The 23,743-nt window shown below is 39.0% G+C and overlaps 1 protein-coding gene across 2 annotated transcripts; it reads right to left on the bottom strand.

Annotated features, from left to right (window-relative positions):
* Window positions 1–920: 920 nt before the first annotated feature.
* On the bottom strand, window positions 921–23,213 carry bcas1 (brain enriched myelin associated protein 1). Of its 2 annotated transcripts, XM_084184527.1 has the most exons (12): window positions 23,067–23,213; window positions 22,362–22,418; window positions 21,998–22,079; window positions 19,884–20,290; window positions 16,978–17,157; window positions 13,982–14,038; window positions 13,190–13,219; window positions 12,854–13,063; window positions 10,365–10,406; window positions 4,106–4,237; window positions 3,214–3,420; window positions 921–3,004 (listed from the first exon to the last, which is right to left on the bottom strand). In XM_084184527.1, the coding sequence occupies exons 2-12, from the start codon at window positions 22,386–22,388 to the stop codon at window positions 2,951–2,953; spliced, it is 1,428 nt and encodes a 475-aa protein (XP_084040653.1). In that variant the 5' UTR covers window positions 22,389–22,418; window positions 23,067–23,213; the 3' UTR covers window positions 921–2,950. The 2 variants fall into 2 exon arrangements, with proteins under 2 accessions (XP_084040653.1, XP_084040654.1); XM_084184528.1 differs by lacking the exon at window positions 10,365–10,406 and having other exon boundaries at window positions 23,067–23,212.
* Window positions 23,214–23,743: the final 530 nt, after the last annotated feature.

Below are 23,743 nucleotides of genomic sequence, written 5' to 3'. Positions count from 1 at the left end.
CTCTTAAGATGGGAGAACGTGTTTTTATTGAATTGTACATGTGCTCTTTATGACAATGTTAAAATTAGGTGAAATCAACGTTTTTTCTTTACCAAGTTACACTTCTCAAAAGACACCGAATTGGTGGAATGACCCAGCTGCGGTTTTTCTCCTAGTCCATGTGCTACCATTTACTTCAGCTCTTCTGAAGATAATACAATTTAACTCACTTCTCTAAGACACATTAGCATTATATGGTTACTGTCAGAGCAAAATGTGATATTGCATCTTAAGTTGAAATGATCTGCAAGGGGAAAAGGACAGACAATGGACCAAATAACCATCTGTTACTACCCTACCCATAGCGTAGCTCCCTTCCCTCCTCTCTTTTTCCCTGCCACTTCATGGGAAATTACTTTGATGCACAATTTGAACCGATCACAGTGATTACAGGGGGCAATGCAAGAATAACAGTGCTTCAGTTAACAAAGGAGCAGTGTGAGTTACGCCTTCAGGCACGGCGCCTCATCACTTAAAGGTGTATGATCTCAGACACAGCCATCTAAAACACATTCCTCCACAAACAGAGGACTCCATGATGCAAACTCAGCTATGAATCACCACACAAATTAATATAAGGATGCTATAAAAAAAGATTAGAGTCACTCCTTGATCACATACAGGCTTACAATCCTTCAGATCAGCTGGTAAAATTATTTGCCTGTGAGGATTTTTCATACTCTCTAAGGCTCTCATTTATTTTCATCTAACATGAATGCCTGACAATTGCCATAACAATCAAAGCCATGTTGCTTGGGTAATTAGCAAGGGTGCTGTTCAGTGTTTAAGATGTTTGTATTCAACGAGGTGTGGTCTTCTAACATAGCTGAGACAGCTTGGCTCCCTACTTCAGGAATACAAGATGTGTTGATAAACTTGTTGGGTCATGTCTTTTATTGCAACACTTGATAACCATGTTTGATGATAACATTAAATCAATATATTACAGGGGCATTTAAGTTCACTCTAAATATGTTTTCGTATTTCCCTATACTGATAACTTTTGGCCTAAATTGTGAAATAGAAAACAAGAAAACAAATAATTGTACACATTTATTCTCTTTACAGTTACAGAAAAATAGCTTTAAATACCCCCTAGAGTCGATCAACGCACCCGTGCGTCAATCTAATTAACATAATAATAAAAAATCCCATCAAAATCTATCTGTTTAAGCTAGAGATTCTGTACATGTATCTGTTTTTTTTTTTCATGGGCTGTGTCTCAATCCACCGCATCAACCTATGTCCGCCTTCTGCATCTGTTGTGGAAAGTGTCAGAGCTACAGCGCTGTTTGCCAGACCAGGATACATGCCGAAAATCAGTCTTCTCACGAAAATGTCTGTAGCGTCCGAATGGTTTGGCCTACAAATGAATATGACCACTCTATGGAAAGGGGCGACTCACACGACGGGACTCCCCACAAGTTTCAAAGGACTCGTCTGAAGGTACCCCGGTACTGGTTTGAAAAATTAATGGAAGTATGGAAGTAGTTTTGTGACCCCCCAAAAAAGGGGTTAAAATGTGTACAAAAAGAATCTCCTAGATATAGGACAGACACTTCAAAACCTTATTCCTTATTATTTATTTTTGTGTTATTCAATGTGTTTCTATGGGCTATATCAGTAAAGGCCAAATTCAATATTTTATCAAATTGATTTTTAAAATATTTTTTGTACCTCCAGGGGTCCTTAAATTAAAAGCTAAAGTATCAATGGTATGATCTTTTAAAAAATCTGTTAGCTTAGTAGAACAATAACCCCCCCCCGCCCCCACATTATACTTCCAGGTCCAGTCTATCAAATTATAGATGCAGAAATAAACAGACATGATCCCCAAGATGATAACAACTGCATTCAAACAGGCACACACATGTAAAGCAGTACACTCAAATTAAAACTAACCTTTATTCTTCAGAAAAATGTTAATCAGATATGATTCATGACTGTGCAGTGTTAGCTATATAGACTACCAGATGATCTGTGTAGTTCCCAAAAAACGTAATGATTGTGAGGTCCCCCGTGTACTATTATATAATCATGAATTGTAATTTAGTGTTTGACATATATTTGCATCCGTCTATAGTTCCTGCAAAGTTTAAAACGTACATTGTAAATTGCATGTGTCTAGCCTAAATCAAAACATCTTGGCAGGAATATCCACCATTTCACCAACTCCTCCATTAAATGTTGAGTATATTCCATTACTATCTCTCTATCCCAAGCTGAGCTTAATGCATCTCTTCTCCAAGACGTCCTATGAACTTATCTGAAACCATTGTATGCACTCCACAAGTTCTTTCAGACTAGTAAAATGTGTATATAAAGAGGGGGGAAAATATGCTAAAGGTAATATTTGCATTAGATCCTTAGATATATTAATATGTTAAAGCAGGGGTGTCAAACTCATTCCATGGAGGGCCTAGTGTCTGCAGGTTTTTCGTTTTTAAGACCGAGACAACAAGGTGAGGGGAGTTCTTTACTAATTAGTGACCTTAATTCATCAATCAATCAATCAATCAAGGGAGGAGCAAAAACCAGCAGACGATCGGCCCCCCGTGGAATGAGTTTGACGTGTGTTAAAACAAGGGTAAATACTGTATAGAAAATGGATTTTGCTCTCAGTATACGTCACAAAACCACACTTTTCTCTACCTATCAAGCCTTTGAACCAGAAAAAAATATATATTTTACCTCCTCCACAAAGAACAATTCTCTGAAATCCTCCACACAGATTAGACTAGAACAGACCAGTCCACAGTCCACCTCTCCCCCTCAAACCACTTGCTCTTACCATCATCCCTTCAGTAGTGTGACCAGAAACATAATGTATCTAACAAACAAAAAGTTCATTTCCAGATTAATTTTGTTTGGCAAAAATATGACATGTGAGGTTTGAAAGGGTGTTTCCGTTTTATTTGGTCTTCTCTGGTTCTGTTTGTACTCCAGCATCTGTCTGCCGTTTGCCCTGCAAGGAAAGGGAAGGGTCATTTTGGTCATCAGTGTAGCTCAAACTGCATGGAATAACCTATATTTGCTTTCCTCACATGACTTTGCCCAAAGCAATATCTTTCAATGACATTTCGTAGTGAAGTACAGTTCATAGTCATGGGGAGTTGCCGAGGCCATCTACTGGTTGCAAATTTGGCTATGAGAGGGATTGCAAATTCAGCCTACCAGGTTTTTGAAGAACAAGTGGATGGAGTTCCTCTTCTCCAGTCTCTTAGGGAGGACGGGGGAATTCTCCACACCTTCGGAGGGCCCTGACACGGGCTTGCTGTCCACAGCAGGGGCCTCTGGGGCCTTTGGTTCATCCTTGGCTACACTTGGGCCAGCTACCGCTTCTGCAGCTGGGGCAGGGGCTTCCTTTTTCGGCTCAGCAGCCTGATTGAATTATGACAAATAATCAAGAGATAAATTTCAAAGTATAATTTGAGTCATTTAATGTTCATCTGAAAGCCATTGGGCTTCCAAGTTTCGATCCAAAAGGAAGCTTAATTATGATGTTGCCTCCTTGCTCTCACCAGTTAAAAAAGCTGAGCACACACATTAACACACTGACTAGCACAATACATGAGCACAACTGATGCAATGAAATAGTGACTACATAAATGGGAGCATTGTTATGGCTGGTAAAGATGATAAAATGATGAGATATTAGAAAGTATCACTACCAGCTGTTTTCGGATCATGTGTATGCAACATCTCAATTGCTGTACCAAATAATATACATTATTTATGGAGGATATTTCATTATTTGTGCAGGATACTTCAATATGGTAGTACCAGCATAGCATAAGCTGAACTCAGTGAGATCACTCTTGTTAATTTCACACTGGCTGGCAAGTATGGTCATTTACCCCTTTGAAAGGTTTCTTGAGGAGTCGGACTCCACTTGTTGAAGCTGTCTGGACTTTTGAGGCCATTTGGTTTAGCAGGTCCTCAAATTATCACACCATTCCGTTATTGTTTATCACATTTACACATTTTCCTGTCTTTCCAAAATGACATTTCATGTGTAGTTCCCGTTGAGAACCAAAGTGAGATATGAGTAAAATGTCTGCTTTACCTTGAAAAGAGAAAAGGAAGTGAAAGGAGAGGCTTTGGATGCAGCAGGTGTCTTCTCTTCCTCTGGTGCAGGTGGTGGTGGTTCTGGTTTGGCAGAGGCCTCCAGAGTGGCCATCTTTGAGGAGTCTACCTTCTTTATCGAAATAGCAAAAGAGAAAACTTAATTATAAACCATTGTCAGGATTAAGGAAGGTGTGAGAGCCCATTAGAAACAAGAGTCCGCCACCTGGAAGAACCAGAAAAGAACCCACTAAACAGATAAGAGGGGGATGAAAATCTCTACTCAGGTACCAAAACTGGTACTGTAAAAGAGATATGATGTACTTTGCCCCTTAGGGACACCGTATTGATGAGATGAATTAAACAACTTGTAACTGATCAGAGGAGGCTGGTGAGAGGAGCTATAGGAGGATGTGCTCATTGTAATGGAAGGAATGTGATTTGACGTGGTTTCACAGTGTTGTAGGAACGAGGTTAAATCCATTAGATAGGTAACTCTTGGTGCCACAGAGTCTGAATGCCAAGAATGCCAGTATGTTGAGGGAGCTTACTGGTGTTTATCTTAGAATGATTGATAGATGGAATATCCTGCCTTGGGTACAAGGTGATACCATCAGGGTGGGGAGTGCCCACTGATGGTTACCAGATGTTGTTGAAGCAATATGTAACAGGGACTATAAGAAGAGAGATATTTTCTTTGTCTAGTAGTTCGGATGACAAGAGGCAACGCATGTGCCGTTTGTTATGCGAACCCGGTACTATATCTATTAAATACTTTGTATCAACTCTCCATCTAAGTGTTGAATATCTTCTTGCATATTGAATTCCTTGATAACAGAGAAACTCATCATAACAGATTGGCGTCTACAAACGGGATACAGTTTACGGCCTAACCGACAGGTAAGCAGACCTTCATTTTTTGGATTGTGTTAAACTCTGCTTATCTGTGGTAAAGCTGAGCTGTAAAGAACATTTACAATTCAATATTTTTGAGGGGGAAAATTAGTTGTGTTGAGTTATTTAAAGAGATGTAGGGAGAAATATGAAATTAGACAATGACATGGTGCTATGATTCAAAACAGGGTGTGTTCAGAGTAATGAGTAAAAACAACAGAGGAGAAGGAGAGTGGGTTTAACAAGATTAGGTTTGAGTCCATTAATGTGTACGACATTATAAAGATAGAACAATATAGGTTTGGGTCCTTTGGTGTGTACAATCGTCATAAAGTTTTAGGTTTGAGTCCTTTAATGTGTACGACATTATAAAGATATAAAAATATAGGTTTGAGTCCTTTGGTGTGTAAAAATCATCATAAAGTGTTAGGTTTGAGTAAAGGTTAGAGTCCTTTGTAAAATCCCTATAAGAGAGAATTAGTCCTTTGTGAATTACTCAAGACGGGCAAGAGAGAAAGAAAACCATAACTAATACTGCAGCTACAATTTAACATTTTGGATTACGGCACCACTGGCTAAATAGACAAACAAAATGTTAAAAAAACAAACAAAGAAGAACAAGATGGGGATTTGATTCAAACATTTAATTACTAACATTGCATTAACTAATATAAAAACATTGGGGAGCCAACTCAGTAGACCGGTATCTGGCAAGACAATCACAATTAAGAATAAATCAGAGCTTGATTTGCCTCGAAGACAAAGAAAGGAAATGATGAAATTATTGCAGACAAATCCGCATTTAAAACATGTCTCTTTTAAAAGTATAGAAAATCACACATCGCACGAATGGATGTTAAGAAAATTAGGATTTTTCTATGTGGAACCATATCTCAGTGATTTATCAGCATGGACAGATAATGAGTATCCTCAAGATGGTAGTTTTAAAAGGGATAAGTTACAGATAGCGTGAAAATATATAATTGACAATATCGCCGTAAGCAACACGAAATGGGATTTAGATTATAAGAAATTGGCGTATAAAGCATGGGATTTAATGAGCGCATGATGGCCTGGAAATATAATTAATAAGGAGCAAAGGTCAGCTAACGAAGTTAAGTAATTGAATGGAACAACATAGGCTACCTTATGAACAGAGAGCAGAAATTAATTTTAATCTGAAGTGTGCATTATAAGTTATAGAAATGTGTATGATAATTTGATACAAGTTTGGATAATAAGTTTCGATATATAACAGAATTAGGTCATAGAAGATCAAGCAGTGGTATTGATAGCAGGGATGGTGTTTTACAAAGTAGTGGAAAGTCTGTATTTTCTGGGAGGATCCCATGACAGGCAGGGCAGTGTCCGGGAAGCTAAAGTCTGTTTTTTGGTTCCGCTGGGAGTATGTTTAAGAAGCTGATTTGTGTCGATTGAGAATCGTTAAAAACACAAAGGGATTGGTTGATGTGATTACCTAGGAGTTTCTAACGTTCTATATGGATTATGTAAATATGTGAAAATATGATTAATTTTATGTGTGTGTAATCGATTAATAGAGATTTCATAAAGTCATAATTGTAATAATATTAATATATGCTAACTTGCGCACCCAAAACATAGACGTACGTGAGGGGTGGGAAACAATAAATAAACGTTTTCTGAGTTGGTGCCATTTATGGATCATTTGATAGAGATAAGGTTAAGCATTATGTGACTGCCTACAAACTAGGGGTAATAGTCTTAGACAATGGATTCGCGTATGTCCACTTTTTGGATAACATAGGGAACTGACTTAACCTAATGATGTACATGTAACTAGTAAGGCTTATGGGATTTTCTCCATCCGGGTACAACATGTAAGAGAAAACTGCCCATAAGGTTTGGAAATTAACGATGTCACTTATAATATAGTACAAAGCCAATTTAGGGTTTCCATCAAACTAATTATCATTAAAGAGCTAATGTAATTGGGAAATGAGAATGTAGAATTGAATTGTTTGTGTAGACTGGAATGACAATAATGTTTGCTAACAAGGTGAATGCAAATATGCTATTAGTTATTGGTGGTTTGTGGATAGGCTTTACTAATGCCATGTTTTACGCCGCTGGTGTAAGGATGTAGTGGGAAATTTGAAGCAGAGATCTGAATAGTTGAATAGGGATTTTTTAAAATGATTTCTAATTATTATTACTCAATTCTATAGTTGCGTAACACCAGTGATTTATGCAAGCAGTTACTGAATTCTAAAGATGATAATCTGTTTCCGTTACATGGAACAGTGGATTTCAGGTAGTTTTGACTATTACGCTGATGGGACAGCACCAACTTTTTGTAGGTTCTGGATTGATTAAACAACACATTTATATTTTTACTAAATCATTGCAACAAGATTACCAGAAAGTAGTTATGGGTTTGTTAGTTTAGAAGGTGTATATTACACTTAATGGAACACGGTATTATCTAATGTGTCTTGAGTGGGAGTCTATTTTTCAGGACTGATGGAAGTCCCCTATAGTATGTATGTTAAGGGAAAAGTAGGAGACAACGTCTCAAACAACCTTTTAAATAAAAGCTATGAGATAAAATATCATTGATTCCTTATGCGTAGTAATTGATTATATTGCCGACTGAATAAAATATGACATGCAGAGGGTTGACAGGAACAATCTAAGGCGAAACAGCTATTACCTATTTTGTTGATCCAGTAACGATACCACGATAATTTGACATGGAGCAAATGGAGCCGATTTTGGGGTTGAATAATCCTTGTGTGAATTACGGACAGTGGAGTCTAAAGGGTAATCAATAAAAAATACTCACTGCAAAATCAGAGAACTTTGGGTGGTTTTCATCTTGTGAGAGATTTTAGGTCATCTTATTCTGGAGTAGTAATGAGGAATTAAATGTAAACATCGATTAAGATGTGAGGGAAGATAGTGGAATTATCATCGTCATGATCGTTAATGATTTAGAGTGAATGTTAACAATATCTATACTTTTTCTTACAGGAGAAGGGGGTTTCATTATCTTTTTCAGATGTTCCCGAGTATGTGGTCTTGGGGAGAGATGTTAGTTAAATTTGGCAGTTTTATAAGTAGTAAGATATCCGGAGTAGGCAGTGAAGGGAGCTACCAAATAAAACAAGGCCTGACCATTTTATTTTATTTATTTATGTTTGTTTTGTTTACCATATGGTTTGCAAATAACCACACAATACACTTGTTATGTATATTTGGTAGTGGTGTTAAAACATGTTTGACTGAGTGGACTATTTCATTTTGTTTAGTGGGTTTTGAAGTTTTATTTTCTGAGTGAGTTTTAATTAAACATATGTGATTTATTTTGAAAAGAACTGTACTGAGGACTTACTGTACACTTGGGATACGAAATGTATGAAATCTTTTGACTGTTGTTAATGATTAGTCTACTATAGAATGAAACACTTATTTGAAGGATTTCAATTACCTCTGACCTCTGTTCTGACTTTCTGGTGAGGCCTGATCACCCTCACTAGAGAGCCTACAAACATTGTGTGAGATTTAAATGTAATATGTAAACACTGATAATTATGAAGGAGTTTATAGTTCATAGCCATATTTGTGATTCGGACCATGACAAGGACAGAGAGAGAGTGTCAATTTTACTATTCCTGAATTACCTTATGGGATACAATTAATTTAAGACGTTATCAAGGGTTGTCATTCTAATTTAATGTATTATTTTGGTTTAACAGGCAATGTTGTTGTTTAATTTTTTGAACACATGAATCACAATGTGAGTCATGTGTCCAAAGGGGGGAATTACTGGTCCCCTGGGGCCTTTTGGTAAATATGCGAATTGTACTAAGAATATCAGCAGTAGTAATTCATGTGTTATGGGTTAGATGGAATGTTTTATGTGTAAATGTATGTGTGGCAGGAAACAAAGTAGGGGGCTTGTCTATGAATGTGCACTTCCTAATCTCAAGGCTTCTCCTGACTGATGAGAATACATGGTACAGTAGCATACTGTGTCTCACCTAACAATGTTATTAAGACTTTCTTCCCACGGGTGAAGGTTTCTCTGCCCAATCTAGCAGGAGAATCTGAGCATTGTCTGCACCCTGGAGACTTTGTGGCAGTAAAAGACTACAGAAGAAAGATCTGGAAAGACCCTAAGTGGAGGGGCCCGAACTAGGTGTTGCTGACTACCTTGATGATGGTAAAAGTGGCAGAGACAGATACCTGGATCCATGTGTCCAACTGTAGGACAGTTCCAAACCAGAAGATGAAGATGGCCTCGCCATTGGGTAGCATTGTTTTATTTTGTGTCTGTCTGTGTCTGTGTGTCTTTGCAGTAGTGACTTCGAGCTTCCCTATTGGTACGCTGCCAGAAGGACACTCTCTGACCATACATCGTCAAACTGTTATGATCTGTCCTCTCTCGAGGTAACTACAGATGGTGTCGTGATGCATAGCAGGGATAATTTGGTCAAGAACGGTTTAACCTAAAAAAAAACTCTAAACCAGCTGAAGAGGCGCAACAAAGGCATTGAATACGGTCCTGTACAGCACCACTTCTACCTGCAACAGGTGTACAGCATCCAATCGAAGCTATCAACTGATTTTCTCTCATGCTTGTATCTTGGGAGTGTGACAGGAGTCCACGTGGAGTGAGCATGGAGAGAGATCCGTTCAAATTCAATATTTCTCATGTTGCTGGTATACTGGTTGGCAAATGGACGAGACAGAATGGGGGGTATAGATGGTAGCTTCTCAGGTGAGACATTGAAACTGGGACATGGTGCCACAGAGTCTGAATGCCAAGAATTCCAGTTGTTTATCTTAGAATGATTGATAGATGGAATATCCTGCCTTGGGTACAAGGTGATACCATCAGGGTGGGGAGTGCCAACTGATGGTTACCAGATGTTGTTGAAGCAATATGTAACAGGGACTATAAGAAGAGAGATATTTTCTTTCTCTAGTAGATCGGAAGACAAGAGGCAACGCACGTGCCGTTTGTTATGCAAACCCGGTACCGTATCTATTAAATACTTTGTACTTATCAAATACTTATCAACTCTCCATCTAAGTGTTAAATATCTTCTTGCATATTGAATTCCTTGATACCAGAGAAACTCATCATAACATAATGGAGTCACTGGAATGGTACCAAATACAAACACATGGAAACAACGTGTTTGACTCCGTTCCATTGATTCCATTCCAGGCATTACAATGAGCCCGTCCTCTTATAGCTCCTCCCATCAGCCTCCTCTGTAACTGATAGCGTGAACACCCACAGTCACCATGCAACCCGACAGAAAGAGAAAAAGATGGCACGGTGAGGATGGAGTATGCCAAGAGTTCTCTCCTTTTACCTGTACTTCCACAACTGGCTGTGGCTCCACTGGTTCCACTGTCTACAGGAGAGGAGAATGATGTTAATCTGAACATGTGCCATATAGCACGCCAACTAGACCTTCTACTGTATGGGCTGCATGGCAAGGCACAGGTAGGTGTGTACAGTCGTGGTCAAAAGTTTTGAGAATGACACAAATACTAATTTTCACAAAGTCTGCTGCCTCAGTTTTGATGATGGCAATTTGCATATACTCCAGAATGTCATGAAGAGTGATCAGATGAATTGCAATTAATTGCAAAGTCCCTCTTGCCATGAAAATGAACTTAATCCCCAAAAAACTTTTCCACAGCATTTCAGCCCTGCCACAAAAGGACCAGCTGCCATCATGTCAGTGATTCTCTCGTTAACACAGGTGAGAGTGTTGACGAGGACAAGGCTGGAGATCACTCTGTCATGCTGATTGAGTTAGAATAACAGACTGGAAGCTTTAAAACGAGGGTGGTGCTTGAAATCATTGTTCTTCATCTGTTAACCATGGTTACCTGCAAGGAAACACGTGACGTCATCATTGCTTTACACAAAAAGGGCTTCACAGGCAATGATATTGCTGCTAGTAAGATTGCACCTAACTCAACCATTTATCGGATCATCAAGAACTTCAAGGAGAGAGGTTCAATTGTTGTGAAGAAGGCATCAGGCGCCCAAGAAAGTCCAGCAAGCGCCAGGACCGTCTCCTAAAGTTGATTCAGCTGCGGGATCGGGGCACCACCAGTGCAGAGCTTGCTCAGGAATGGCAGCAGGCAGGTGTAAGTGCATCTGCACGCACAGTGAGGTGAAGACTTTTGGAGGATGGCCTGGTGTCAAGAAGGGCAGCAAATAAGCCACTTCTCTCCAGGAAAAACATCAGGGATAGACTGATATTCTGCAAAAGGTACAGGGATTGGACTGCTGAGGACTGGGGTAAAGTCATTTTCTCTGATGAATCCCCTTTCCGATTGTTTGGGGCATCCGGAAAACACCTTGTCCGGAGAAGACAAAGTGAGCGCTACCATCAGTCCTGTTTCATGCCAACAGTAAAGCATCCTGAGACCATTCATGTGTGGGGTTGCTTCTCAGCCAAGGGAGTGGGCTCACTCACAATTTTGCCTAAGAACACAGCCATGAATAAAGAATGGTACCAACACATCCTCCGAGAGCAACTTCTCCCAACCATCCAAGAACAGTTTGGTGACGACCAATGCCTTTTCCAGCATAATGGAGCACCTTGCCATAAGGCAAAAGTGATAACTAAGTGGCTCAGGGAAGAAAACATCGAAGTTTTGGGTCCATGGCCAGGAAACTCCCCAGACCTTAATCCCATTGAGAACTTGTGGTCAATCCTCAAGAGGCGGGTGGACAAACAAAAACCCACAAATTCTGACAAACTCCAAGCATTGATTATGCAAGAATGAGCTGCCATCAGTCAGGATGTGGCCCAGAAGTTAATTGACAGCATGCCAGGGCGGATTGCAGAGGTCTTGAAAAAGAAGGGTCAACACTGCAAATATTGACTCTTTGCATAAACGTAATGTAATTGTCAATAAAAGCCTTTGACACTTATGGAATGCTTGTAATTATACTTCAGTGTACCATAGTAACATCTGACAAAAATATATCATAACACTGAAGCAGCGAACTTTGTGAAGACCAATACAAAACTTTTGACCACGACTGTAGAAGCACAGTTCACCACACAAATAAAGACACAAAGTCACACATGCACACATACAGTCAGAATGAAAATCTAATTCAGTTTCTGTATGAAATTAATAGTTGGTCTGCTGTTTCCTTGGGTTAAAATGACTGAATTAGATTCTGTTGGATTTCTGATGTTGTTTGGGATGCTATTATGCTATTTATGTTCACAGATGATAAATGAATAGATGCAGACCTAAGCCCATTCTCCACAAGCCATGCTATCAGTCCAGCTGATTGCAACACCATCTAAAGTGTGTTGATTCCACATTGAGAAAAACATCAGCAATAAAACTCCATGAAATGTCACAATATGTCACTGGAAGTATCAGGATGGATCTACATTTACAGGAATGCTCTGAGGGACTGCTCTGAGGGACTGTTTAGTTTGGTATCTGTCTTGACGCTCTGCTCAAGAGAAAGGGCAGCAGTCTGTATGATGTAGCTAGTAGATCTTGTACCCAGCAATGATTTTAAAACAGTTAAATGAAATGAAGGATGTCACAGTGAGCTTAACTCTGTTAGTTTCAAAATGGCTGAATGTTGTATTGTCATACCGCTGCAGCAGGCTTGGCAGGGGCTCTGGCTCCACTTGTTGACTTAACCTTGATTTTAGACTTGAGGCCTATCAGTGCCTCAAATTCACATCAAACTGTTACAATCTGACACACATTTATGTTTTATGTTCTCTTTTACAGAATGTTATCAGCTGCTGAATTTCTTTTGCCAAAGATTCCTTCTAAGTGCCTTGTAGTGCCAGCATTGGCTTACCTTTCTGCTGAAAAGTCTGCTGAACGGGAGGTCAGATTTTGGCTTGGCGGCCTCTGGTTCTTTGGCAGCACCCTTTGGTTCTTCTTTTGGTGTGTTAGTCACAGGTTGGGCAGCTAGTTCTGCTTTAACCTCCATCTTAGGTGGGGCTGGAGGTGGTGGGATTGACATTCCTCCTTTGGCTGCTGCTGGAGCATCCACTACTTGTGCAGCCTATTCGAGAGAGACACACAATGGAAAAGGAAGCAAAATAGGAATAGTTGATCACCGACATCCAGTTAATAGCTCACAAAACATGATTTATTTATATGTTTATTTATTTATTTAGTTAGTACTCACAGTAGTTGTTGTTGTTGGTTGGGCCTCTTTCTGTGAATGTTTGGTAACAACAAACAATTAGTTAGTGCATGTAAAAAGGAGAATAATCACCATTCTGGTTCCGTGAAGAGATCATGTATCTTCTGTCTAAATAGCTTGCTTAGAGGACCTGCAGTGGCATCCTTTGCAACAGGCTTCACAGCTGAGGAAGGTGCCCCTTGACCTGCACAGGTCTTCTCAGCTGCGTGTGGCCTTCAGCAGAAGATGGATGCCAGTTACGGCAGACTGCTGACACAACTAACTACTTGTTTTAGGTTCAAGAATCATTGGCTTGTTTAACGTAATTGGGATGAAATATAATGAATTTGAATGATTTAATATATTCTTTTTTTTCAGCGGAATTCAATAACAGTCACAATCACAGTCATCCAAAAGCCTCTTACAGTAGGTTAATATGTTGCTACTGAAACAGAACAGAATTCAAGTGTAGATGTTAATGGCGGCAATGTTGAATGAGGCCTTGTGTTACCAAAGGGATGAAGATGATAAGTGGTAAGAGTGAGATGTGTTTCACTTGTTACTTTTTCACCTTTGTTGGTGTAAGCAGTGAGAAAGATGTTCTCTTTCTACTGAAGGTAAAGTAAGGCTGCGGCAAGAAAAAATGCTTTCATTATTATTTTAGATGACTTTACCAAAGGCACATAATTGCATAACATTACATGTAGAATATACAGTATACTAAAGAACGTGTATTAAATGGGATTTAGTGTTTTTTCAGAATGTATTATGTTTAAAATAAAAATACATGCTTACCTGGTCTTTTGCAACATCAGGGGTGGCTGTTTCTTGCTTCTTTTTTGTGGGAGTCACCTAGTTAACACACATACATACACTGAGTATACCAAACATTATGAACATCTTTCTAATACCCCATTCAAAGGCACTTAAATATTTTGTCTTGCCCATTGACCCTCTGTATGGCACACATGCACAATCCATGTATCAATTGTCTCAAGGTTTAAAAATCCTTCTTTAACCTGTCTCCTTCCCTTCATCTACACTGATTGAAGTGGATTTAACAAGTGACATCAATAAGGGATCATAGCTTTCACCTGGAATCACCTGGTCAGTCTGTGTCATGGAAAGTTCTTAATGTTTTGTATACTCAGTGTTTATTGAGTGTCTGTGTGCATTCTTGGATGGCAGGCAAAATTGTTAGCTACTTTTTGTTTCCTATAAAAAAATATCTAGCATTTAAGTGTATCGTGATGTTTAATAAAACTATTTCAAATGAAATGTAATACCTACAGTAGATAGCAGCAATATCAAAGTATTTTAAGAGAGTTACATTCACAGGGAACAGTGAAATTACTATTTTCATAGGACAGATGTCTTTCAGTTAGTCATATACAGCACCGTCAGAAAGTATTCACACCCCTGGACATGTTCCACATTTTGTTGTGTTAGAGCCTGAATTTAAAATGGATTACATTGAGATTTCTTTGTCACTGGCCTACACACAATACCCCATAATGTCAATGTGGAATTATGTTTTTACAAATCTTTATAAATTAAAAATGAAAACCTGAAATGTCTTGAGTCAATGAGTATTCAACCCCTTTGTTATGGTAAGCCTAAATAATTTAAGGAGTAAAAATGTGCTTAACATGTCACATAATAAGTTCCATGGACTCACTTTTTGTGCAGTAATAGTGTTTAACATGATTTTTGAATGACTACCTCATCTATCTACACATACAATTATCTGTAAGGTCCCTCAGTCGAGCAGTGAATTTCAAACACAGATTCAACCACAAAGACCAGGGAGGTTTTCCAATGCCTCGCAAAGAAGGGCACCTATTGGTAGATGGGTAAAAAAAAGCAGACATTAAATATCCCTTTGAGGATGGTGAAGTTATTAATGACACTTTGGATGGTGTATCAATACACCCAGTCACTACAAAGATACAGGCGTCCTTCCTAACTCAGTTACCGGATAGGAAGGAAACTTCTCAGGGATTTCACCAATGGTGACTTTAAAACAGTTAGAGTTTAATGGCTGTGATAGGAAAAAACTGAGGATGGATCAACAACATTGTAGTTACTCCACAATACTAACCTAATTGACAGAGTGAAAAGAAGGAAGCCTGTACAGAAGAAAAATATTCCAAAACATGCATCCTTTTTGCAACAAGGCACTAAAGTAAAACTGCAAAAAATGTGGCAAAGTGTTATGTTTGGGGCAAATCCAATACAAAACATTGCTGAGCACCACGCTCCATATTTTCAAGCATAGTGGTGGCTGCATCATCTTATGGGTATGCTTGTAATCGTTAAGGACTGGGGAGGGGAGTTTTTCAGGATAAAAAATAAATGGAATGTAGCTAAGCACAGACAAAATCCTAGAGGAAAACCTGGTTCAGTCTTCTTTCCACCAGACACCTGGTTCAGTCTGCTTTCACCTTTCAGCAGGACAATAACCTAAAACACAAGGCCAAATCCACACTGGAGGTGCTTACCAAGAAGAAAGTGAATGTTCCTGCGTGGCCAAGTTACAGTTTTGACTTAAATCTGCTTGAACATCTATGGCAAGATTTGAAAATGGTTGTCTAGCAATGATCAACAACCAATTTGACAGAGCTTGAAGAATTTTGCAAAGAATAATGGGCAAATATTGTACAATCCAAGTGTGCAAAGCTCTTAGAGACTTACCCAGAAAGACTCACAGCTGTAATCACTGCCAAAGGTGATTCTAACATGTATTGACTCAAGGGTGTGAATACTTATGTAAATAAGTCTTAAAAAACATGTTTTCACTTTGTCATTATGGGCTATTGTGTGTAGATGGGTGAGAAGAAATAAAAACATATATTTAATCCATTTTGAATTCAGGCTGTAACAACAAAATGTGGAATAAGTCAAGGGGTATGAATACTTTCAGAAGGCACTGTAGCCATTGACATCTACGGTTGTCTAACTGATGGCACACAAAGAGGTCCCTGGCAAAGCACATACAGTACATGCTCTCTCACTGTGACGGCCATTGTGCTCAGGGGATGGCGTAGGCCTTCCCTCGCTCTATCTTCACGCATCTCAACTTCCAATGGCACAGGCCTCCCTTGTGAGCGCACACTATAGGCTGAACAAAAGACCACCACATTCCCGCATGTTCAAAGGATTTGATTGGCATGGGGCTGGAGCTGGAGCTATGTTAACTCTTTATGGAGGCATGATTCCAAAAGAAGGCATGATGAAGAGAAATGACAATAGCTGCCTGTGTAATCATTCCTTCAAGACGTGGTCACTCTGTCTTAGAGACGCCCTCATGCTGCCTCTACACATATTTTCACACACAATGATCACTGACAGCACTATACAGTCTTAAATACAATGACATCACTGATGGACCACTGTTTCCTCATGTAATTTTCTGTGGTCCCTACTTCACAACAGAATATTAGGATTACCATACCATAATCAAGCATTAGGCTAAATGTTTTGCTATTCAGAGGCATTATTTGGAATTATGACAGCATTATGGCAATCTTTCTTTTCCATACCAAATAAATTGTGGTTCTTCAATAGTGTTTGTAGTGGTTTCACAGTTGGACTTTTACAAAGGCTTGAAATATTTTGTCAAAGTTTACAGATTTATGAAGTAGTGTCATTTTTAAACGTATTTTAAAACAAACATGAGGCAAATAGATCAAATATTTTGTGTATATCTACTCACTTACGGACCTTACTGTTAAAATAACTCTTCAACTCTTTAAACAATACAAATCAAATCCAATGAAAATTCTACTTACTAGTGTTTTGAAGAAGTTCATAACTGGATTCTCTTCTGTTTGAGTCTCTCCCTCTTGGTTTTCCTGAATGTGACTGCTTTCCTCGCCAATTTTGTGGCTTTTGACCTCCTCTGCCTGTGGACTAGGGTTGGGACGCTCCTCTGAAGTCTCTGTATCCTCCTGTACCTCAGCAAATGGCTCCTATAGACAACCGCAAAGAATGAGCCCTCAAAAAAGAGAGTGTTTGAGCAGTGAAGCTGATACACAAGCAATGAGTTTGTTAGACGCAGCACTGAGATTGAAGCACAATTCCAACCATGCCTCTGCCTACTCGAGGCATCATCAACAATCATCCTTTTATTAATGCCTGTTTCCACCCACACTCATTGATATTCAGCAATGTTGGAGACTTCTGTCTCTTTGCTCTGAGAAATGTCAGCAAACTCAAATATCTTGTTTTGTTTTGTGGTATGTTGATATTGTAAGAAAATCCCCCATACTTATCTGATGATATTTCAATTTAATTGAATATTCCTTACAGTAATATGACTTAGTTTAAATTAAACAATGCTCATTCATCTTCTAGGCTTGGCTCCAGTCATTGAACAACACTATATGTTGAACCGGAACACGATTTGACTCTATCTAATATGTTTACACATCCCATCCCCTCTACATAAACTCCACAGACTGATCTACAGATGTAGGATCTTAATTTGAGCCAGTTTGCTACAGCAGGAAAATAATCCTTCAGCAACAGGAAATGTGAATTATTATATAGATTATAATTCATGGACATTTTTTGTAGGGGTTGATACATTTTAAATTAGGTGAAATTAAGTCTGAAATGTTAAAGTGGAAATTGCTAACTTTAGAAGCCTTTTTAAACATTGAATAATCTACAAATGACCATTTTCTGTTGTGTGGGGTAATTCTCATCAACAAAAGAGTGATCAAATCAGATCCTACATCTGTACACATTAGTAAAAGATTAAATGTAAATAATTGAATAGAATTTGAATTGTTTATTTACATAGGGGCAGATACAAGTAAAACATTGACACACATTGACACACCATCTTTTAAATCAAACTTTTGAAACTTTTAATTGTAAAGATTACAGGTAAAATAAAATAATAAACCATACCATATAACCATGTCAAGTTAGCTATAAAAAAATTAATAAAAAAAACTAATACTTCAAATAGTCTAAGTTCAATTTCATTGTTTTTCACATTGTTTAAATAATTTATTCACAGGACAATCTACCCACTGGGCAACAACTGGTTAAATCAATGTTGTTTCCATGTCATTTCAACCAAAATAATCTATGTGAATCAACATGGAAACTGATTAGATTTGCAAATAGTCATCAACATAAGGGCATTTCATATTTTTTCACAGAACTTTTAACCTAAATCCAATGACATGGTGACATTTTTTGTTGATTTCACGTTGAATTCATGTTAGTTGACAACTCAACCAAATGTAAATCAAAACTAGACGTTGAACTGACGTCTGTGCCCAGTGGGTCTTCTCTGAGGTTTTAGGAGGAGGATCCTGCTCCTCAGGCTGAAAATTACTCCAAATATTTTAGCCCCAGTCTCATTTCGACTGGCCTCTCTGCCTCAGACTGACTTCAAGTGTAATGTAAATAGTGCAGCCCTCCGTAGACACCCCAGCATTGACACTGATAGGCCTATATGTTGATTCTTCAATAATTTTCATACATGCCGATTGCAGCTGACCGAGCAACCTCAACGATGCTGTAGCATCTCCAGAAAGTGCATCTCCTTCGTCTTCATCCTCGTTCCTGTCTTCTTCAGAATCACAAATGTCCTCTGGTTGTGAAATGGTGTCTTCATCCTCAGGTACCGGCTCTGTTTCACCAGGGATCTCTTGATTGGAAATTGGATCTTCCTCAACAACTGTCCATGCATGACTAGATTCACTTCCATCATTCTCCAACACCAAGTAAGGAGAGTGGCACCTTTCTCCTTTGGGTGGGCTGGATTGAGGTTCCACTGACTCTATAGAAGCTACATCTTCAAGAAGTTCTTTAATCTCTTCTAGTTCTTCAGCCATTTCAGGTGGGCTTACACTCTCAGGCTCTTGCTCAGGTTGGCTGACACTCTTCACTGTAGGCTCTACAGTACTTATGGGGCTAGATTCAAGTTCTTCAGCCATTGCTGACTCTACAGCAGCTACATCTTCATGGACACTTGCAATGTCTTCCAGCTCTTCTTCAGGTGCAGTGCTGTCCTCTACAGTTTTATCCTCTGTGACTTCTTCACCAATGACCAGTTCTGTTGTCTCCTTTTCAGGTGGGCTGACACTATCCTCCGTAGGCTCTTCTTCAGGTGGGCTGACACTCTTGTCCGTAGGTTGCGCTTCAGTGGTTTCTGGCTGCTCTTCAGTGGTTTCAGTGGCGATTTCAATGGCGTCTGCCGCAAGCAAATCAGGCAGTAATGGAAGTTCAGATTCTGCCTCCCGAAATGGGAATCTGACTGCCAGTTGCATTGGAAACAAACGTGCAGCCATCAATATTTCCCAATCCAGTTCAATGGATGATGGCAAGGAAATGACACCTTCGTTTGTCTCCTTTATAACAAGAATCAACAGGGATGTTTGGTAGATCTGTAATAAGCTTTGTTATACACTGGGAAAGTGAAGAATGACCTGTGGATATTCTCGCAACAGATGCAATATTACTGTAAATCAATGTTACCAATTCCCAGTACACCTCACATTACAGTGGCAATATCCTTAGTTAACTACATTGGAATAACCAAAATCACTTAGATTTCGATATGTAAAAATCTCAAGTTAGGAGTTGATGATCATTAATTAATTATCAGTACACCGAGTGAAATTGAAATGGAACTAATGCCAACCCAACTTGAAGGGATCACTGATTAGATACTTACAGCCTGGATCCCATTGGTCACAGCCACAGGGACTTTCTGGTCTTCTGGGGAACTCTTAATCTCCTCCACAATCTTCTTCTTTATGGGCTCCTCCTTTTCCAGGGCTGGATCAGGGTTGGGTTGAGGTTTAGCTTTCTTCTTGAACAGGTTCTCAAAGATGTTCACTTTTTCTTTCGTACTGTTCTTGGGCTCCTCCTTCTCTTGGGGGACTGGTTCCAGTTCCGGTGTGGTTTGAGTCTTAGCATTCTGAGACTCTGGTTCCACTTCTGGAACCTTCTTGATGGCATACTCCTGTTCCATCACCACAGGCCCAAGACCACTGCCATCTGCCTCCACTATACCTGACTCTTCAGAGGGAGGCACTGAGGGAGGCTTACTGTTCTGCTCCACAGCTGCTTCACTGGTAACTGCAAGATATAAGTAAATTAGTTTGTGTGACAAATAAAGTTATATGATATGATTCATCATTTGTACACGGGCATCATGTAATACCTGGCTATGATCATTTTGATGTCCGGTAATGGAAATTAGCCAGTTCAATGTAACTAAACATAATCGAAAATGTAATCTACGTAATCCCCTAAAGTAATTATTTATCATGAGGGCCATAAACAATAACTAGTAATGCTGCATACTCAAAGAAAGGTAAAAATCTCACCTTTCTGGTAAAAAATGTTTTATAAATTGCTCAAGTACACGGTACAATGTATATTTTATATGATGTATTTCCTATTCAACAAAACTGTATGAATAACGCTTGAAATGACTTATATGCTTTCTAAGTATAGCATCATCAAATTATAAAACGACTAACTATAAGATTTCACATTCCTTAAACTAACTGTAAAATACACATTTGTATGTTTAGTGTTAGAGAAAATGTGCATATTTTCTATAGGTCTCTCTTGATCAAAACGTCTGCCCCATCACTGTGAATGTCTCACAGAGCTCTAGATTGGCTTCCTGAACTCGTTAGGAACTCGCCTTCCATCTCATATTAATATTGTCCGTCTATGACAAATAGAAAATGTTTTTTATTTTAGAATAATGGCTATAAATGGATCTCTGATTGTGATACCGTGAAGAAATCACTCTCTCCTGCTGCGCTACGATTTAACGATTGCAGACATTTATGTGCTTTGATGTAGGGTTCAGCCTGGAGTTGATGGACAGTCGGAAGAGCGAATGAAATGGTAGGAGGGACATCCCAGCTTCAAGTGGTTTCAGATTTCACGTCCTACGTCACACAGGCTCCGAAAAAATCCTACTGTGTGGGTGGGAACCAGGGCTATCGCTCAATGAAAGCCATTTCGATCTACGTGTCCACAGGTCGATTTGTAAGCGGAAATGTCGGTCGGAACCGGTACCAGAACCACGCAGATCCCCAAAACAGGGGAACTTACATCTAAGAGGATAATTATTATTAATCTTAGTTCCCAACATGTCATTCAGTAGAACATGGGAGGGTATAGGAAATGGTATGCAACTTTACCAAAGGAGTTTCCTAATGATACTACCTCTATGACTAATCAATGCAGTGCTAGGCTCATTACCCTAAGCTAAATGCAAGCAAAACCTTTCCTTGCGCTGTATGTAAAACTAACATGCTACTGGGGACATACAGGCTAGTTGTGTGAAACAAACACAGTCTGGAAACAGTGGCTTTAGTTGCTCACTTGCTAGCGAATAGATTACCAATATCAATATTATCGCCCTTAAAGAAAATACATATGGACTTGGCCTGCAAATCATTGTACATAACTGTTGATCCAGTGAGACAATATACACAAGGACTGATCAAACATCTGTTCATCCTCTATGTTGAAGGCTACGCCTATAGTTAACATTGAACACCACCCAGTAGCATTGACAGATTGCTGTATTTACAGAGAATTATGAGAGACTTGTAAATTGACCCAGACTAATCCAGCAATTCAAGATTGATTACAAGGGATACTGTCAGTGTCATATAATCCCATTGGAGTAGTACATATATAACTAGGTTAACATGATAGACATCACAGACAGAGGTGTTGCATCCAGTTGTTATTGATCATGGGGTAACAATCAGGTGACAACAGGATAAATGGCTATTAAATCACTCATAGACACACCATTCTCCAGGCCATTGGAAGAGATGCTTACAGCATGGCCATTCAAGCCTCCATTCAGATGCTTTTCTGGAGCCTGCTCGGCCTATGAGAAGAAAGATTATTGACATAAGCTTCTCTTGTCATCATTGTTTTCATCACATCACTTTCATCGTTACTCCATTTTGTACGGACCATCAATTAGTATTAGATGTATGTGCACACGTAATATCTCTAATATATTACTGCTTGTAACTTGAAACTACTATTATTAGACAGCAAACACTTCCATTGGGTGTAAAATGCCACAACTATACTTCTTTCCCCTATATTCCAACATTCAAAGTAAAGCATGCATGCTGTAAAAGTAGGCTATTATCAAACATACCTTGTTTTCGGAATGTTCATTGCCCATCTTGATCACAGTTGAAACCTGCAGAAGACACTGTTTGTCAGTGTGTGTGTGTGTGTGTGTGTGTGTGTGTGTGTGTGTGTGTGTGTGTGTGTGTGTGTGTGTGTGTGTGTGTGTGTGTGTGTGTGTGTGTGTGTGTGTGTGTGTGTGTTATGTGTATGTGTGTGCGTGTGCGTGTGTGCAACATGTGTTCGTAACGTTAATGCTGCCATTAGGGCTGTGGCGGTCACAACATTTTGTCAGCCGGTGATTGTCAAGCAAATAACTGCCGGTCTCACGGTAATTGACCGTTAATTAACATAAACACATTTAGCATATCCTGGCTTCTACACATAGCCTACAAGCCACTGATGCAGACCTTTGGAACATCTACAAGTCTAATAAATCCATGTTATATAAAATACACCTTCACAATAAATCCATTATTTATTTTAGACAGGTGTAATGAGATACTTTATTCTTGCATCAAAATACTATAGCCTCCAAATACAACAACAAAGTGAGATGAATTAAAATGTGATGATTATACATATCAATAAACTAGGATACTCATCTTACATAAATGAATAACATTTGAAGCAAAGCTAATAGATACAACTTAAAAATGAGCTATAGAGAAGGAATGGACTATAGTAAACCAATGCCATTTCAAAGCTAAAAGTATTTGAGGCTATGTCTTACCTTGTGTCAACTCCTATGCGAGTAAAAGCAGCAATAACACACCCCTGCTGTGAAAGTAGTGTGTTTACTACAATCTGTCTGTAGTATTCCAGCTATTGGTGGGAGCAAATTGGAGATCGACTTGCTGCTTTGCAACCTGCTGAACTAAGTATATACACATAGGAGTTTAGCCCTGTTCATAAAGGGGTGGGGCTATCTCTTACTCATCAAAAAGGGATCTATTTGAATGCCAAACACACAACCACAGCAAAAACACTCTGTCAACTGTCAGGGCATCTCTGATCTACTCATGCTAATCTCTTGAATTCTCTCTGAAAATGTTCAAATAAGAACATGATGACAAGCGTTGCTTTATCAGGCAGATTTTGATGATACTACTGTATATCTCAAAGAGCCCATGAGAAACTGCAGAGAGTGGTAAACTCATGATGCCTAAGGTGTGGTTGGGATAGAAACAGGATGTGAATGTAGGATATGTGGAACCATTGGAAGCATTGCTTATTTGCTTAGTGGGACATTAGTCCAAATACCTGACACATGATGCTGACTACTTACTTTGATATTAAGTTGTTATACAGCTTAAATACAGCTTTATTTTACAGTGTTTTATTTATACTACTGGATTAAATTACTTCATATGACAGAAAAAATACTCAACTCCCAATATGATCATTAAC

This window comes from Coregonus lavaretus, assembly GCF_964263955.1.
Source record: "Coregonus lavaretus genome assembly, chromosome: 20".
Lineage (NCBI taxonomy): Eukaryota > Metazoa > Chordata > Actinopteri > Salmoniformes > Salmonidae > Coregonus > Coregonus lavaretus.
This window is presented reverse-complemented; position numbering and strand designations above follow the sequence as displayed.